A 17,711-nucleotide genomic window follows, 5' to 3' on the forward strand; every position below is an offset into this window, starting at 1 on the left:
TTCCACAATTTGTTTTGTCGGTGATTTGCAAACGCAATTTAATGGCGATGCTAACACCATTGGTACATTTGCACCCTGCTTGCTCGCCATATGCGCACAGAAGTCAAAAGATTACAGCACAGTGACTATCTCGGACAGAGGAGAACAAACACGGCAGGTTAACAAAGATATAGCACCCAACTCAACTCTTAACCGATCATGAATGGTATGAATTGATATAACAAACCAGAATGTACACAGTTTACAACAACGCCGTGGCAAATCCCAGCCGCTTGCCAGGTGATGGGCGCCGTTTTATCTCCTCGTCGGGAAGGAATGACTATCGTATGTACAATGGTACTACAGCACAGTGGAATTCCACTCCCTTCTCTACAAACTGTACAAATCACGCTCCCGTTTATCCGATATGGACCTAGAGCTACAGGCCACGGCGCAGCTTTCTCAGTTGTTTGAGGCGCATCTGAGCACGCTCAAGGCTGGGCCCTTGGTGCGCCAAGCCGTGCCAGGTCTCCGCCTGCCTGCCGCTCAGCATTTGGTGCCTCACCAGCTCGCTGTGGAGGGATGCGACGTTCACTATAGGCACCGTGGTCGGGCGCCCATGAGCACACTGCAAGAGAGGGTTTTATTCAGCGCGGAGGAAAGCTTCTTTCCATAACAGGAACACAGAGTAACAGTGAAAATAAGAAACCGAACAGCCAGCCATCCTTACCTGGAAGCATAGAGATGTTGCTTTCAGCTCTTCAATAATCAGACAGCATTCGGATGGTAGCAAGGGGTCACCAAACATGATCGCCCCTACAGTAAGCCAAGAAGAAACATCAACAAGCCATGTTTTATCAAAGTGATATATGCAGAAATGCTTGCATTATGGACAACTATAGGGGGCAAATAAGTAGTAACCTCTGCAAGCTTTGAAGTTAAGAATACGGAGAACTGCTGGGGGCATAGCTGATGACCCATCAGTCTCATCAAGCTGGAAAAGACAGCAATAGGTAACAGGACTAAAGGTTAATGAACTAACTGTAATAAAATATCCACATACAATTTTTTTATTGCAGATAGAATCAGATGAAAATCTGAGGCTCGTTCACTTGTAGAGCTACTTTTACAAGTATGCGAGGACTTAAGAGGAATTTAAGTTGCACATGATAACATAGTGGTTACCTGCTGGATAAACTCCATGAGATCTTTCCCTGTCAAATTGACACCCAAAATACATGGAACCTGTGTAGCACAGATTATGTTTAGCATACATGAACACGGCATACAATTTACCTAACAAGGCTCAATCAGATACTTGGTTGTAACACTGTTTTCATATATAACTTGACAGAAATGAGAAGATCTGGGTTTGAAATTCATATATTTCTCATACATATTTGACATGAACCTTTGAAGATCTTGGTTCACCATTCCGTCTCATTCTTGTCATTACTATGTGTACAATTACGGATATTAAACAACTTACATAGGGTTCAATGACCTACATGATTTTTAAAAAAAAAGATAATAAAAACAAATACAAATCTGTAGACCATGTTCAGCATATTAAAGGAAAACATGTACATGACACATAATAAATAGAAATACAAATCAGTAGGCCACCATATCCACCAAACAAGTTAAATGGTACGGACAGAAGCAAGGGAGTTCCTTACAGCAACAAGAGTAACAAGACGGGTTTGTCTCCTCAGAATGTTCATGTTCCTGAAATATACAAAGCAAATGATCAAATGACAGTCATACATTTGATCTATATAGATGAGGTGAATAGCTTTTGCACTTCAGGGGAAAGAAGCTCCCCAAAAAACCAAATGCTAGCCAAGCACCTACTTTTTGAATGATTCAGAAGAATTGCTACTACTGCTGATGATCCAGCCCCATTTCCGAATCTGCTCAGCATACTTCTGGAACAATTGAAACCCAGTCTCAGGGAGAGACTGAAATTTTTTTGGTGAGTACAGTATTGAGCACAGCATATTAGTATTGAAACAAGTTCACAAATGCTATATTAACATAATGCATCGGATGCAGACTAACAAACATGACGTACTAATTCCTCCTCAGAGTCCAAGTAAGTGACAACATGGCCTTCTTCTGATAAAACCTGCATGATCACTATATAAGTATGAAAGAGTAAAATATTGTTGTTCCTGGCCACTGTAATATTAACAACCTTTGTACGTAGCTCCTCTAAACGTATCCTTTCATCAGCTGCATGCTGTATGATAGTAAAAAAAAGAGGACATAAGTACATGGCTTGCTACATCTTTTGAAAACATAAAAGCATTTCATCAGCAGTTCAGCACATGTATTACCTAGTTCTGAATGAACATGAACATAAGAAACGCATGTTCCACATTTTGGTATAGATATATAATCCAAATGCTTTAGGGCATATTTTAGAAACTGTTTTATACCAAAGCATAACAATATCTAAAGGTTTAAGTATTTCCCTGTAAGTAGTTGAATTTACATCAGTACTAATAAAGCTGACTAAAAGGTTTACTGAATAAAAAGAAATAAGCAACCAGTAGAGAGCATGAGCATTGGCCCATGATTTGACTGCTCCAAATGCAGCAACAAGTAAAATATTTTTTATTTCCATAATATGATTGTTCCAGCCAAAACAACAAGAATACTAGAATAGATAATATGCTAGAATCTATTACCATGGTACCAAGCCCCTTAAAAATGAAGGTACCAACTGTGAACCTAATCCCCTTGCAAAAAGGAGAAAAAGTGAACCTGATCAACAAGGAGGATAGTTTCCCCAGATATCACAGGAATAAATTTCTTGTCCAGCTGCAACAAGACCCTTGCCTCCTCAAAGCAGTTCTTGTCAACACATTCAGGAACTAGCGAGCTACAAGAGAGATGTAAGGTCCCAGAAGAAATGCTAAGTACATCATCATAGCATCCACCAAAAGAACCATGTGGCAAGTTCGAAGCCTGCATAGGGAGGTAAAGCAGTAAGAACATAACAAGATGCACAGTAGCAAGGACATATGAAACCTCTATGTTAGTATCCCAACTCCGATGCATGCTTAACTGTATGCTGAACAGAGCCATCTCGCCATTTAGTTATCTGAGCAGGCGAATCTTCAAGCCCATCAGAACAGGCATCTTCAAATTTCACAAATCCATTCGAGCTGACCCAAACAAGATAAGTGTATAATAACAGACTTAGATATTTTCAAGTATTAAAGGTATATCCAGGAAACTAGGCTGGATGAGCTTACCTGAAACTTAAGTCTGGAAATTCACTGCTATCTGTCTCGGGAACAGGCTGGGTTAAACTCATACGTGAGATATCCACAGGTGTAGATGCATTGTCTACATTTGATTAGAAGATGTAAAGTTAGCACTCATATAAATGCAATTCAAAAGAAGGCAATGGTTGTAGGATGTACCTTCGGGGCTGTTAGTGCAGATAACTTTATCGCCATCTATGGCCAATTTGCTCGGTAGCTCATTTAATCGAAAGAATTTCTGTTTCGCTCTATAAAATGGTGGAGCAGAATGACTCCTAGATCTACTGCCCTTGGAAGGCCTGGATCTCTGGTCCAGTCCAAGGTTGTGTTGATTCAGCAGATCTGGAGTAAGTGTGTTGGCATTTGCCATATTGGAAGAAAGGACACTCAAATGGCAACCATTATCACTTCTCTCAGGAGAAATATCAACTGAAAATCTCGTGTCAAATTTTGATTTCCACATTATCAGGTCATCTTCAGAACCAAACTGGTCGGTTGAACCACAATCCTTATTGAAGTAATTAAGCGGCTGTATTGCATTATCAAAGTAATCCAAATTTTTAGTTCCTTCACATATTATTGATGAAACATTGCTAAATCTGTCCAAAGCAAATCTAACATCGCTGTCAATATTTTCACAGTTCCAAGAACCAAAGCTTTTATCTGATTTCTTTTGAAGTATCAAGCCAGTCCTTGCACGACTGCAAGGTGTATCAGCCAACGAGGATAGACGGGAAAAATGATGGAAAGTATCCCCAATGCAGGGCCTATCCATCAAGTCACTGTTCCACACAGCATGAATATCAGGGAAGTTCATCTGGCTTACAGTATCAGCTTCAAGGCCTTCAACACATCCAGCTGCAGTCCCTAACTTCTTATTGATGCTGCACTTTCTCAAAACTCTACGGAAGCTCCTGGAGGTGTTAACATCATTATGATAAAATCCATCACTGAACTGTAACATCTCAGGGAAAGAAACATCAGTAATTGTATCTGTAGCTTCATTGAGTAGGCAATCCCCATTTGTTTTATCAAACTCAACATATGATCCATCCCAGCCAGATGTGAGTGCCTTTACATTTGTTTGATTTTGCACCAAATCAGAGGTCATTTTGTCTGACCTATTGAAGGACCCAAAGCAAGGTTCTTGTATTTCAACTTCTGAATCAATCAACTCAGATTCTTGTTTGTGAGCTAAAAAACCTTCAGTTGGCACGTCTTCCAACATTCCAAAATTACCAGTATATGCATACTCATGGAATATACCTTCTGTCCTTTGCCTTTTCCGACCAGTTGGGTTAACACTTGAAAGATCGTCATCTAACTGGGAAGGACCATCCTCTAACCACCGATAATTGATTCTTTCAGGAGACTGCATTACCTTATACCTTAACTTGTTATCAATACTGGCAACATTGTCAGTGAGCCAGGGTGAATTAGTAATCCGTCCAGAAAAGGAGACATGCTGCATGGATGGCTCCATATCAAAAGAAAAGCAGCATGAGTCTTTCGGTGCTCCTGTGGCACTCATATCACTGTTTGTATCTCTGACTGCATTCTTCTGCTGAGTGTTTTTGAAGTGACCATACTCTTCATTGTTCTGCACATTATGATGCCTTAGGAGTCCCTTAGTCAATTTCACTGCAACAGCACCATATGAGAAAAGCTCAGAAGCTTATCAGATCAAAAGAGACCAAAAAAAAAGTGAAGTATGTTCACCAAGTCACCAACCATCATTTTTCAGAGGCACACTGGTACCGCCAGCACAAACTCTGTCAGCTAATGGAAAAGGGTACAATGATAATGCCTTCAGAACAATAATTGTTCATTCACAAAGCCATAAGCAAGGGACATTGAGGTCTCATTGTCTAACCTTTTGGTGATTGCAGTGCATTCGTCTTCCAGTAGTTTGTGACAGTTTGTTCAAAGAAAAGCAAGACAGTTTGCCAATCCTAGAGGTGGGAAGAAGTGGGAGATTAAATAGCCAAATAGCAAAGTAAACTATTTAGAGATGAAACCAGTAACATCATGTTTCTGAAAAAGCACAAAGACACTTCTACTAAGAGTCAGTCCCACTCATACAGGAACATTAGCTACAAATAAAGCTTACTACAAACAAGGAAACTCAAAAGCATAGAGTCGTAGTGAGTCACCTTGAATTCCACAATGGTTTTTGTAGGCTCAAAATGTAGATCGTAGCTAGATCTAGGACAGCAAAAGTTCAGTAGAAAAGCAGGGTATATATCAGTATTCTGCCTCTTCCTGCTCTGAACATCAATTTCTTCATTCGTTCTCATAATGGAAGATTGAAAACTAGATGCCAGATTATTGAGCATATTATGAATCGGGTTTCTATTCACGAATCTTGAGTTGATGTCTTCCAAAAGTCAAGGATGTTTCCAAGAATTTGGAAGATAGTAAATAAAAGTAGATAACAGCAAATTGGCGAGGAGGATACACAAGTATTGAAAATCCTGAAAATAAGAATTGCACTTTGCTGAAAATACTTTTATCAAAATAGTACTTCATAGCTTAAATAATGGACCTTACCTTCGTACGAAACACATCTGCAGGTCCAGATATGTGCCCTGAAAGAACCCAGCCCTGGTCAGAGGCAGATATCTCATGGAGACATCTGGAGACATCATCCCCGAAACTTTTTGATATAAGAGGCAAAGGGGATGACGAAAAAGCTGTGTATAGCAATTCATCTTCGCTGTATTAATGAAACAGGCATGTCAATATGCTTAGTACAAGTAAAATCATAACCAAGCTTAGCACAACACACAACCTGTCAATGTCAAGGAGTCTGATTGAAATCTGTGGATGAATAAGCGCAATTTGCAGGACACACTTCTTCACATGATGTAATTCTCTTTTCTCACTACAAAATATGATATGGGGAAATATTAACCAAATGATCTATTGAACAGAGCTGTGAATAAGAAGAGACATATGCGTATGAATAGTAGTAATAATTATCACATGCCTAGATTGTATTTGTTTCCTCCGTACTGGTTGATTGTAAAAAAGCTCCCGAACAACAACTGCAAAGATAAAATGCCTGATAATAGCTCAAATAACACAGGAGAAATATAAGTAACACACATGACTGGGGTCTTGGATAGACCGTTACAAACTCACTCTTCACATTATTACATATATATAGACACTGCACTGTTTCCAGGAGAAAAGTAGAACAGATACCTGTGGTGCCAACAATTTCCCTCTTGTCATCTATTCCCAGATGTAAGCATTTAGATCCCTGTGCGATTGTCAAAAGAATTCAGATGGACTAGCCATGGATAATCAAGATAATGTACATCATTAAAGAAGTTCAGTTTTTCGGTTGTGCCTTTATTATCTTGCAATATGAATTTGGTCTCCCACGAGCTTTCGTCCTGACTTCAACCACAGAGATATCAGAAAGTGATGCAAGTGCTTCTCCATTTAGTCCAAAACTTCTAGGACTAAGTTCCCCATCCTCCATCACATTATGAAATTTGGATGTTGCTGTTATGGCAGAAGCGAATTATACATCATTAGCACAGTTAGAACCACATAATGCCATTGAGTATATTAATTCTTTCAAAACCTACACATGTTTCAGGTAATGGACCTATACTTAATTAAAATGAATGGCGCAATCAGTTTTAACAATGATGGCAGGGGTCTGCTTGTTAAATAAATAGGTACAGTACTTCTTAAACAAACAACAACATGAATGTCATTTTCATTATTATGTCCTAAGCAAATCAATAACTCCATATTCTACATCTGGCGTAAGTGAATAAGATGACCATCCAGAAAACCATTTCTTTATGTTGCATCACTTGCAACAATGCAAAGTAACATGACAAAAAAAGTACCATTGAATACAGGAAAACTGGAAAAGACATGCAATTAAATAATAATAATTCTGGCTTACTATATTTTTCGCCCAAGAGAACCAATTCATCTCGTGTAATACCACAACCTGCGATTTGTACAACATCGCAATAAGTTTTTTGAAATGATAACCTCTTTAAGAATTTTTTTCCCAAAAAGAAACAGGGAGAGCATAAGTGCATACCATCATCTTCCACTTTTACAAAACATGCTCTGATGTTTATTGCAATGTCAATCTGATATTGATACAGAGTATATTAATGATGACACACAACAAGAAGATATCATATATATTATATGTTGCTTATTTTCCCTTTTCCATATCGGAAAGCAATACCTTGCTCGCATTCGCATCGATGCTATTATATATCAATTCCTCAACAACCCTTGGCAGGTCAGACAGAACAATGCTTGAACGCAAGGAGCTATGAACGCTCTTCGGCAAGCGCTTTATGGTCTGCATTTACTCATACTGGGAAAAGAATATGCTGAAATAGGAAAATGCCCAATGATCAATCATATGCAAGGAGAATAAACAGGAAAGGTAATTTCAAAATTGCAGTGTTATAAGTAGGTTTCTTCAGGAATCAGGGGGGCGGGCCCAGCATGTGGACATGGGTGTGCACATGTACACCCGATAGTTTTTTTAAAAAAACGAAGTTTAACAGTAAATACATGGTAAGATGCGAATACAAATAGCATAGATTAGGGTTTTGGGTGTTCGATATCGCACAGCAGGAAGGGAATGAAAGGGAATGGGCGACAACGGTGGCCGACCCAGTATAGGACATGGGTGTACATTTTTGCACAAAAAAAATCGAAAATCCATGGTCAGATCAGAATACAAATAGCACACGGGGTTTGGGTGTTCGTTTTCGCACTGCAGGAAGGGAAGGGAAGAGAAAGGGCGGACATACCTTGTCGGCCGGCGGAGCGCCCGACGAAGAGCGGGCAAGGCGGCGCCACTCCCCTGTCGTCGCCGCTTGGAAAGGAGGCCGAAAGAGAGAGGGAAGAGAAGAGGAAGGGGAGCGCCGCACGTCGGGAGGCCCACGAGAAGCCCGCCAGGCGGGCGAAAGGCTCTAGTTCGGCTCGGCTACCAGGCAGACTGGCAATCAGGACTCAGGAGAGCGAGCGAGCGGGCGAGGCAATCAGGAATTCAGGATGGTGGCGGTGGAGGGGAAGGGGAGGTGAGGCGGGACGTTGGGGCAGGAGTACCAGACGTCCTCCTAGGGGCATAGCGGCAGCATCATCCTACGGTGACCGGAGTGGCGCCGCCAGGTCGCCAGCCTGACGAACCCGAGTCGGAAGGATCGATCCCAGGAGACGATGTGTCTCTCCTGTGAGCCGAGCTAATCCCTGCCTGAGTTGAGCCGCATCGCATGCAAGACATTCAGGCATGCAGGGCTCTTCCACACGAGGCGTCGAATCTGCTGAACGTCCACATTCAGGCCGGGGCTGCACGAAGGGCGTTTTGCAGCCCTCCTGCACCAGATTTTTTTTGGCTACAATGAAGGTCAGCAAAATAATGACAAAAAAACAACGAGTTTTTTGGCTATACAAACCACCAGAACTACTAGTTCTGTCAGATTCGACCTTTGAAAGCCTTCCCTAAGAACTCATACAGCAAAATCATACAGACACTGACACTGTTAGGTTGGCACACTGTTAAACCGATTGCCCACGCCAAGTAAATCATACATACAGTGTTAGGCTGGCACAGATGGCATCAGATAGAACTTGTTCACGAGCAGAGTAGCAGCACGGATGGGCTTAAACTTCACCTCACGTTGTCAGAAAAAAAAGGCATATTGGTTCTGAAGATAAAACAACACCAGCAAGCAAGCTCCAATGCGGTGTAGCACGCTGGTTCTGAGCCGACAGGCAGCTTTACAGCGCACAATTGCACAATCCATTTAGCAACTAGTTGAAGAAGCACTACACTGCACCGCACTGCATCTTCTCAGCTAAAGGAAAAGGTTGTTGGCCAGATCACATTACCAAATAATAATCTTACACCAATATTTGGCCCTACTAACACACGCAGGTTAACATCGCATTAGCTCTGCACCTGAAACACACTAGTGGAACACCTGATACATCAGAACACCTGATACCACGAAGAAAGAAGCTGAAGCATCATGCCTCATCAAGCTGCACCAAAAAAACATAGTTCCTGACTTCACGGCTATGTTACGTTAAAGTCTGTGGATATCTGCAGTCCCGGTCACAAAGAGTCCTCGATCGCGAGCATACTTGGTATGTATAAACTTCTATTGGTTAGACTTCCTGATCTCATCAGATCAATTAAGCCATGGGTGTTTCAAGCACTGCGCAGCAGAAGGCCTGTCCTCCGGTGTAAAATCTAGTATTGGCCGAAGAAAATCAGCAAACCCTTGGGCGTCAGTTTCAGTGAAATTGTACCTTTCAACAAGTACACAGTCCAGGGGCCAGAACTTCAGTCTCCGGATCCTCTTTAAATCACCGTGCCGATCAAAGTAATCCTTGGAACGAGTTCCTGAGGTAGCAATCTGAAAGACAACAAAAATAAAATCAGAGGGAAATTCAGATAGCTGACTAAAGAGAGAATGAGAGACTGATGTGACCTTCCGAGGCATCTTTCCTAGAGTTTCCATCATCAGAGCCAAGTGGTCCTATAGATAGATTACAAAAAAGGCTGATGAATTGATTGATTGATGATAGCAAACACATAACAGCAAACTTGATAAACAGGACTCATAGACCAATTGAGCAGGTATCAGAATAAAGAAGTTTGTACATACAACTAATTATTTTTCAGTTCATCGGAACTTTAACTTGTCCTAGGCACTACATCCGGCAACCAGAATCATATAGTTCTATTCTACCTTTTATCAAAAAAGAAAAGGTCAGTACAGATTACAGACAGAACAGCTCATAAGGCCCGTATTTGTGTAACCTTCAATAGAATTCCACAAAAATCTAGTTCTTGCTTACAGTCATGATACAAAAGGATTCTAAAAGTTCAGTTCTTCGAATGAAACTGCATACTGTAATGGAGGTTGCTTTTCAAGATCACAATAGAAAGGAACCAGAAGTATACTGCCACAAGAAAAAAATGTTCATATAGCAGCATCTCATAGGGCACCTCAAATGTTGCACATCAAAGTTGGTATGTTCATTTAAATACTGCCAGTGTGGACACTTTAATCTTGTTTCATTTCTACAAAGATTTCAGTAGCTAGGTTGGCAGCTATCAGGTTGGGTACATCTTTACACGATTGCATATTGTTTTGAATTCTGAAGTGACCCACAATCTGAAGAGTATATTTATGTCAGTGTTATTGTTTAAATGCCCCAAAAGTTGCAAGTGAGTATTTGAAAGTTTGGAGGATGAACACAACAAAAGCTGTAACAGACCATATATGGTGCTGTCTGCACTATAAGCATGAAGAAAAGTAGGTAGCTTAGCTTGTTCCCATGAAACTTGGCAACAAAGAGAATACCACAAGTCCACAATGGTAGTTTAAATATGTGTGGAAACTGTTGATCCTAATAAACTGGTAAACGCACGCACAAACAAAAAATGTGTTTTTTTCTTTTTACCTCATCTTCGCTGCATCCCTCGCAATTCTTGGGAGCAAACAACAAATCACCGGTGGCAAGCTCAAAGGCTATGCAAGCAAACGACCACATGTCAGCAGAATACGAGTACCCTGAACCGATGATAACCTCCGGAGCTCTGTACTGCCTTGTCTGTATTTCACCAGCAAGCTGCTGATCGCCCCAGCAGGCGTTCCCAAAATCGACGATCTTGCACTTCAAGCTAATCCCATCAAGGTTCCTCTCCTTCTCTACTTCAGCCGCAAACCCACCAAGCGAAACCCGCCTCTGTGAAATCTTTGCCACGGCACGTCTTGCTCTCATTTTTAGCATCTTCTCACTGAAACTGATCACTGTCCCACCGTACTGGCTCCCCACAGGCCGATCAAGAATTGGGGTGAACCCCGAGCGCACAGGATCCTTGGCCGGATTAATTGTCGAAACCAGAAGAACATTCTCTGGTTTCAAATCCGTGTGAATGATGCCGAGCTCACTATGCAGGTAGTCAAGGCCGACCAGCAAAGATCGGCAGATTTCCTTCACTCTGCTCAGCCCAATGCCCTTGTTCCGGTTGTACCGTATCAGCCGGAGCAGGCTGTCGCCGAGGAACTCGGTGACCAGGCAGACGTGCTGCCCGTTGGGGCCAACGTGCTTGAAATGGTCTAACAACCGCACGACGCACTTGGAATTCGTCGGGTCTCCTTGGGCTAAAGCCGACAGTAGCTCGATCTCGTGGAGAGCTGCGTGCGCGTAATCCCTCGCGCTCTTCTGGATCTTGAGGGCCACAAATTTCTGCCAAATTTGCATTTGCAACATCCCAATTAGTAAATTCATTATACATAGATGAGATAAAGGAGGCCGTTGGTCACAAATTGGAAATGAGCATGGGCAGCAGCAGTTGATATGAAGGCAAGCTACAATCTTAGGGATCAAAAGCACAATTTCGCCCTCGAATACGTATTCAAATGCCCGCCAAGTTCTTCTGGAGACGAGAAATTAAGCGCAAAAGACAAGGAATGGAATAGGGTTGAAAAGACAAAGCTGCACTGCTTTGGATTCGCGTAGCGGCAAGCTTCCAAACAACCTCTACCGAACTCTCCAAAAATCCAAAAGCCACCGGAAACGCCGAGCAAGTGCAGAAGGTTGCACAAAGAACACGCAAATGGGAAAAAGGAAACTATTATCTATCAAGCAAAATAACAAGAAGCAAACAGAAGAAGAAAATGAATTAGGGGGCAAGCGCCGGCGTGCGTACGCTGTGGAGGGTGTCGTAGGCGAGCCAGACGGTGGAGAAGTTGCCCCAGCCTAGCTTCCGCTGCGCGACGAACCTCCCGCCGGCGAAGCGGTCCCCGGGCCGGGCCGCGTGGTACCCGCCCTTCCGGTACCCCTCCGTCCCCTCGTCCTCGTCCTCCCCATCAGACGACCCCGAGGAGTAGCTGTAGCCGCCGTTGCCGAACAGCGACGCCATCGGCCGAGACGGGAGCCGAATCACCCGCCGGTCTCCTCCACCTCCCGCGGATTCGAATTCGTGCGGGGAGGAATACAGGCTGGGGGGCTCCGCTTTATAAACGTGGGGGGCCTTTTAGCAAATTTCACGCGCTCGTTCCGGTCGGGGAGAGCCGGAGAGGGACAAGTGACCGTTCCGCCACCACCGGGAAAGGAATTAGGAAAGGAAAGGCCCCTGCTTAATAGTGTGATTAGGGCGCTTTAATCACCGTGCTAATTGCTTTCTCCGCGTCTCGCGTGTGCGTGTGGCCGTGCCTCGGGTTTGAACCGTGTTGCTTGCCTGACGGCTGGGTCCAGAGTCTGTGGGACCACTAGTCAGTGGGCGGCGGGTCATTTCCGAATGGTATCTGTACGATCTGATGGGCTGTGGTTTTGGGCTGCCTGGCTGGTGATGATGGGCCGGCGGCGCTGGGAGCAGTTGACGACACGGCATCGGCGCTGGTCAATGACGCAGAGGCCCGGCACGTGTGTGCGTGACAGTGCACGCCTCCGTGTGAGACCTGGTTGGTGGTCGCTTTTAAAACTTGTACATGGAACAGGCAGACGGCACAGGTAGGTAATTCCGGAGACAAACGTAGTAGCTATCGTTTGTAAATGTACAAGGCACGATCATTCATTGAATATCGTGTCAAGGAACAGCTGGTTGCCTATATGCATCCTGAAAAGTGAAAAGCTTCCGTGGCTGCCAATTCGACCGTGCAAAGCTGTCGCAGGCTCGCAGCCCGTGAGGCGCGCTGGATCAGTCCCGTGCCGTGGAGAGGAGGAACGGAGGAGCCGCGGCCCACGGCCGTGGTGGCGTGCGCGGGGCGCCGGCGAGCGATGGGCCGTGGGCTGGGTCGTGCCCGGCCCGACGCGCGCAGCAAAAAGGAAGTGTCCCGAACGTAACTGGGCTCTTGGAGTTCAGCGAGGCTTGGCAGGGCCCGTGATGCGGTGCGTGACGGAGGCCCCGGCCCAGGTAAACGAGGTCAACCGTTGAGGTTGCCGCTTGCCTTGCTTACGTTTCCGCACCAAGTCAGCACACTTGCCACTTGGGCACTTGGCAGACGGCGATGGCTCGGTAATTTCGCGTACGACCGGTCAATGCCGAGATGGACGAATGTTCTCCATGATCCACGCACGAAACCAGCATAGAAAAATGTTACAGCGCGCGCGGCAGCCGAGCAGTTCACATCACCGTATGACCACGGCCCACCGCCGTCAGCCTCGCGGCAGCTCGCGCCGGCCCACGACGTCTCCACCGGCTCCCGCCCCCGCGCGTCAGTGCGTCGTCACCGCCGCGACCCGCTGGCCCGCCTCTCCGTCCGCGCTGCGGCACTTGGCCAACCAACCACCCGTTTCTTCGGCTCTTCTTTAAACCCCGCGACCCCCAATGGTGCCGAGTCAACCTGTCCACCGGCCACCGTTCCTCCCTCGTGCTTTCCCAGCCCCGGCGCGGCGGCATCATCCAGAATCCTCCTCCTCCCCGAGCCACGACACATGGAGCGGCGCCGCCAAGGATCGCCGCGCCAAGAAGAAGGTACACACGCACGCACGAACCGTGCACCGTTGCTTTCACAGATCGCGAAGACGCTTCGACGCGCCCTCATGCTGCTCGACGGAGTGCTCACGTGGGCCTCTGTTTCTTTTGAACCCGACATGCAGGCGGTTCCGACGGGCACGAGGACGACGGGGTGCTGTCGGCGTTCGTCTGCCCGATCACCATGCAGGTGATGCGGGACCCGGTGGTGATAGAGACCGGGCACGCCTACGAGCGGGAGGCCATCGCCCGGTGGTTCTCCGCGTGCCGCGAGCTCGGCAGGGGGCCGTGCTGCCCGATCACGATGCAGGAGGTGCGCAGGGCGGACCTGAGGCCGGTCTTGGCCCTGCGGGCCGCCATCGTGGAGTGGACGGACAGGCGGCAGAGGGACGAGCTCCGCAGGGCCTGCCAGTGGCTCACGAAGGACGCCGCGGAGAAAGAGGCCGTGCGGGCGTTAGACTGTGCCGTGCGAGGGTGGAGCGGAGGGAGGGCGGGCAGGCGTGTCGTGCGCGGCGAGGGGATGATGCAGATGGTCGGTGGCATGCTGAGGAGCGGCAGCGCCGTGGTGCGTCTCAAAGCTTTGGAAGCTATTCAAGAGTTTGCCAGAGAAACTGATCAAGATAGGGTAGGTGAAAGGGGATGCAACAACACCGTGTATGATAACGTGATGTACGATACTAGTATTGACAACATATCTTCATCCTTTGTAGGAAGCTGTTTCCGAAGGGGACACCATTCGCACAATCATCAAGTTCATCGATTGTGAAGATTGTCAGGAGAGGGAATTGGCAGTGTCTGCATTGTGCGACCTTTCAAAGTCTGAAGTAGTATGCGGAAAGATAAGCGAATTGAATGGAGCAGTACTTATTTTGGGCAAGGTGGCTGGAAGCAAAGGCGACAATCCAACAGTTGCTGAGAAGGCTGAAATGACACTCCAAAATCTGGACAGGTGTGAGAAAAATGCCGTGCAGATGGCCGAAAATGGAAGACTGGAACCTCTACTTACACTGCTTATTGAAGGTTCATCTCCTTCCTTATTGCTTATGATTCTCTACAGATACTCGGTTATCTGTTAATCAGCGACGCTAACTAAAGATATATTTACATGGTGTTATTAATAAGTTTCTTACACCATGATACCTTTTCCCCCTTAAAATTGATCAGGTTCTCCAGAACAGCAGCTGCTAATGGCATCATCTCTTGAAAAGATTGTTTTGTCTAATGACCTGAAGATCTTAGTAGCCCAAAGAGTGGGTTCCTTGTTTGCTGGTATTGTTGAAAAGGGCAGTTTGGAAGCAAAAGAAGTTGCTTTCAAGGTGTTAGAGCATATATCCTCCAATGCAGAGAGCGCTAAGGTTCTTATAGAGGAAAATGTCCTCCTCCCTCTTTTCCGAGTTCTCTCCATCAATCGCGCCAATCTCCTTCCGCCAAGGTTGCAAGAGGCTGCAGCTGCAGTTCTAGCTAATCTGGTTGCGTCTGGTGTTGACTTTGGGACAGTACCACTTGATGGTGATCGTACTCTGGTGTCTGAAGACATTGTTCACAATCTACTTCATTTAATCAGTAACACCTCACCTCCAATACAGTGCAAGCTTCTTGAATTTTTTGATACACTTAGCAGCTCCACAAGAACAGTACTATCCATTGTCTCGGCTATAAAATCTTCTGGTGCTATCACCAACTTGGTGCAATTTGTTGAGAGTGATCATCAGGAAAGCCGTCTTGCATCCTTAAAGCTGATATACAAAATTTCATTCCACATGGATCATGAGATAGCGCAAGTCTTCCGAGCAAGCCCAACTCTGCTTGGCTGCTTAGTTGAAGTTGCATTCCTAAGTGATGGAAACACAGATGAGCAACATGCTGCACTTCAGATTCTGGCAAACCTTCCTAAAAGGGACAGGCACCTCACCAGAGAGCTAATGGAGCAAGGTGCTTTCAAGATAGTTGCTCGTAAGGTGTTAAGCATTTGTCGCAGGGAGGCTGGAAGTAACATTTATGATAATACAATGCTTGAGGGCCTTGTAAAAGTCCTTGCAAGGATAACATATGTTTTGCGAGATGAACCCCGATGCATTTCCCTTGCTCATGAGTACAACCTTGCTGCCTTGTTCACCAGCTTACTTCGGTTAATTGGTCAGGACGAGGTACAATTGATCTCTGCAAAGGCATTGATGAATCTCTCGTTAGAATCCAAATATCTCACTAGCACACCGAAATTTGATGGACCTGAACAGAAGTCTAAGCTTGCATTGTTTGGGAGGAAACCACCAAGTTTTCAGTTTTGTCGTGTTCATTCTGGAGTTTGTTCGACTAGGGACAGCTTCTGTATCCTAGAAGGGAAAGCTGTGGAGCGGCTGGTTCATTGTTTAAATCATGGTAACAAGAAGGTAGCTGAAGCTGCTTTGGCAGCTCTTTGCACCCTACTCGAGGATGAAGTGGAGATTGCAGAAGGTGTTTTGGTGCTCCATAGGGCTAGTGGAATTGCACCTATATTTGACATCTTGAAGGAAAACCCAACAGGCAGTCTTCAGCACAGGGTGACGTGGGCTGTGGAGAGGATACTGCGTTCGGAGGAGATTTCTAAAGCTGCTTCAACTGATCGCAGTTTGGGATCGGCACTTGTTCATGCTTTCCAACATGGAGATTCCAGAACACGGCGTATTGCAGAGGCAGCATTGAAGCATGTCAAAAAGCTACCAGTTTTTTCCCAAATAATTGATAAGCATCCATCGATACGAGGTTCATCCATGGGAAGCATGGAACGGTTTTACAAGTTTGATCGCTAGGTTGGTATGAATGTGAAAGAATTGCATGGCCAGTTTATGCCTTGTGGACAAGATTTCTTTTTTTGTTTCTTAACAGTAGGAACCACAATCTATTAAAGGAAAAAAGTAGGAGTCATGGCCTCATGGGTAGGAAATTTTAGGCACTGATAGCCAGCTAGTCATGATAACCTGTATATCTCTTTCTTTGTACATGTAATTTCGATAAGCAGTGTAACTAATGAAGGCTACTCGTATGTTGAAGTTATCGAATTTTTTTGTGACTTCAGTTTCTGTAACTCCGTTGATGTGCAAGCGCTTAAAGTAACTCCATTGACACTTGGAAGAGGCAATGGATGGAGTGAAGATAAGAATTCACTTTTATGATAACTGTCTGGTCAATCTTTTACGTACTATTGCTTTAGACACGCCAATCATTGTCGAGAGCCTTCTGATTTCAGTGTTTTGACCAAAAACAGAAATGATCATTTCATGGTATGAGATTATGACCTGTACTTTTGACAAAAAAAGAACATTGGACCTTTCAGTAACTCCGTCGATGCATTTGTATTTGCATTAATTCCAATGAAACTTATGAAGATGTAATGGAATGAACTAAAGATAAATTTCACTTGTATGATAATTATTGGTCACAGCAGATACCTTGTCAAGTTGAAAGGTCGGCTGGTATGGAATTTCTGTGTTTCTCTGCATCTAGAAAGGAGACATACAGGCGCCAAGTTCTGATTTCTGAACATTCTCGCAGGTCTCACTCTCACATTTAAAACACCTAGTCCAGGTCTTACTTCACACATAAAACAATTAGTCCCTTATACTGCCCAAATGGTGCATTTTCCTTGCCCAGGTTTCTGACCAACCATTCATATACAACCACGACTATGTGATTTTTTTTTCACTCTCACGTCTACATTTCCCAAAGGGTTCATCAATGTAACCTCACATTATCAACGTTGTACAGCAGCAGAAAGCAGTTACCTTTATTTGTAATATGCTACCAAATTTCACATATACTTTTCACTGATAATCTATCCGGCGTGTAAACCGTAAGATGAATGCCGGTAATTAAATTAATAGGAGTATATCATTTGCTAATAAAAAATTAGTAAAGGATTGAGAACCGAAACTCTTACTCGACTGGCATGTATAGGACAAATAAGAGAGATGGCCTTTTAGGCGTCATCG

At 44.7% G+C, this 17,711-nt stretch overlaps 3 protein-coding genes across 5 annotated transcripts; 1 reads left to right on the forward strand and 2 right to left on the reverse strand.

Moving 5' to 3' along the window:
- Positions 1-188: 188 nt before the first annotated feature.
- LOC112879713 (DNA mismatch repair protein MLH3-like) lies at positions 189-8,543 on the reverse strand. 3 transcript variants are annotated; one of them, XM_025944086.1, is made up of 25 exons: positions 8,060-8,528; positions 7,480-7,630; positions 7,327-7,378; positions 7,183-7,230; positions 6,610-6,767; positions 6,462-6,519; positions 6,244-6,301; positions 6,046-6,138; positions 5,805-5,970; positions 5,713-5,728; positions 5,408-5,631; positions 5,128-5,206; positions 4,986-5,033; positions 3,414-4,895; positions 3,243-3,336; positions 3,053-3,152; positions 2,749-2,952; positions 2,177-2,221; positions 2,054-2,107; positions 1,834-1,940; positions 1,659-1,707; positions 1,165-1,224; positions 901-973; positions 710-795; positions 189-607 (listed from the first exon to the last, which is right to left on the reverse strand). In XM_025944086.1, the coding sequence occupies exons 2-25, from the start codon at positions 7,603-7,605 to the stop codon at positions 419-421; spliced, it is 3,669 nt and encodes a 1,222-aa protein (XP_025799871.1). In that variant the 5' UTR covers positions 7,606-7,630; positions 8,060-8,528; the 3' UTR covers positions 189-418. The 3 variants fall into 3 exon arrangements, 2 of the variants coding, with proteins under 2 accessions (XP_025799871.1, XP_025799872.1); XM_025944087.1 differs by lacking the exon at positions 4,986-5,033 and having other exon boundaries at positions 8,060-8,529; XR_003226149.1 differs by lacking the exons at positions 189-607; positions 710-795; positions 901-973; ... (1 more) ...; positions 1,659-1,707; positions 1,834-1,940 and having other exon boundaries at positions 2,673-2,952; positions 8,060-8,543.
- Positions 8,544-9,066: 523 nt separating this feature from the next.
- Positions 9,067-12,326, reverse strand: LOC112879714 (SRSF protein kinase 1-like). Its single transcript, XM_025944088.1, has 4 exons — positions 11,977-12,326; positions 10,725-11,513; positions 9,746-9,793; positions 9,067-9,670 (listed from the first exon to the last, which is right to left on the reverse strand). The coding sequence occupies exons 1-4, from the start codon at positions 12,187-12,189 to the stop codon at positions 9,443-9,445; spliced, it is 1,278 nt and encodes a 425-aa protein (XP_025799873.1). The 5' UTR covers positions 12,190-12,326; the 3' UTR covers positions 9,067-9,442.
- Positions 12,327-13,696: 1,370 nt separating this feature from the next.
- On the forward strand, positions 13,697-16,821 carry LOC112882176 (U-box domain-containing protein 44-like). The gene is made up of 4 exons (XM_025947162.1): positions 13,697-13,743; positions 13,869-14,368; positions 14,454-14,763; positions 14,908-16,821. Exons 1-4 carry the CDS (start codon positions 13,704-13,706, stop codon positions 16,530-16,532), a joined length of 2,475 nt encoding a protein of 824 aa, XP_025802947.1. The 5' UTR covers positions 13,697-13,703; the 3' UTR covers positions 16,533-16,821.
- The last annotated feature ends 890 nt before the right edge of the window (positions 16,822-17,711 follow it).

This window comes from Panicum hallii, chromosome 2 (genome assembly GCF_002211085.1).
Source record: "Panicum hallii strain FIL2 chromosome 2, PHallii_v3.1, whole genome shotgun sequence".
NCBI lineage: Eukaryota > Viridiplantae > Streptophyta > Magnoliopsida > Poales > Poaceae > Panicum > Panicum hallii.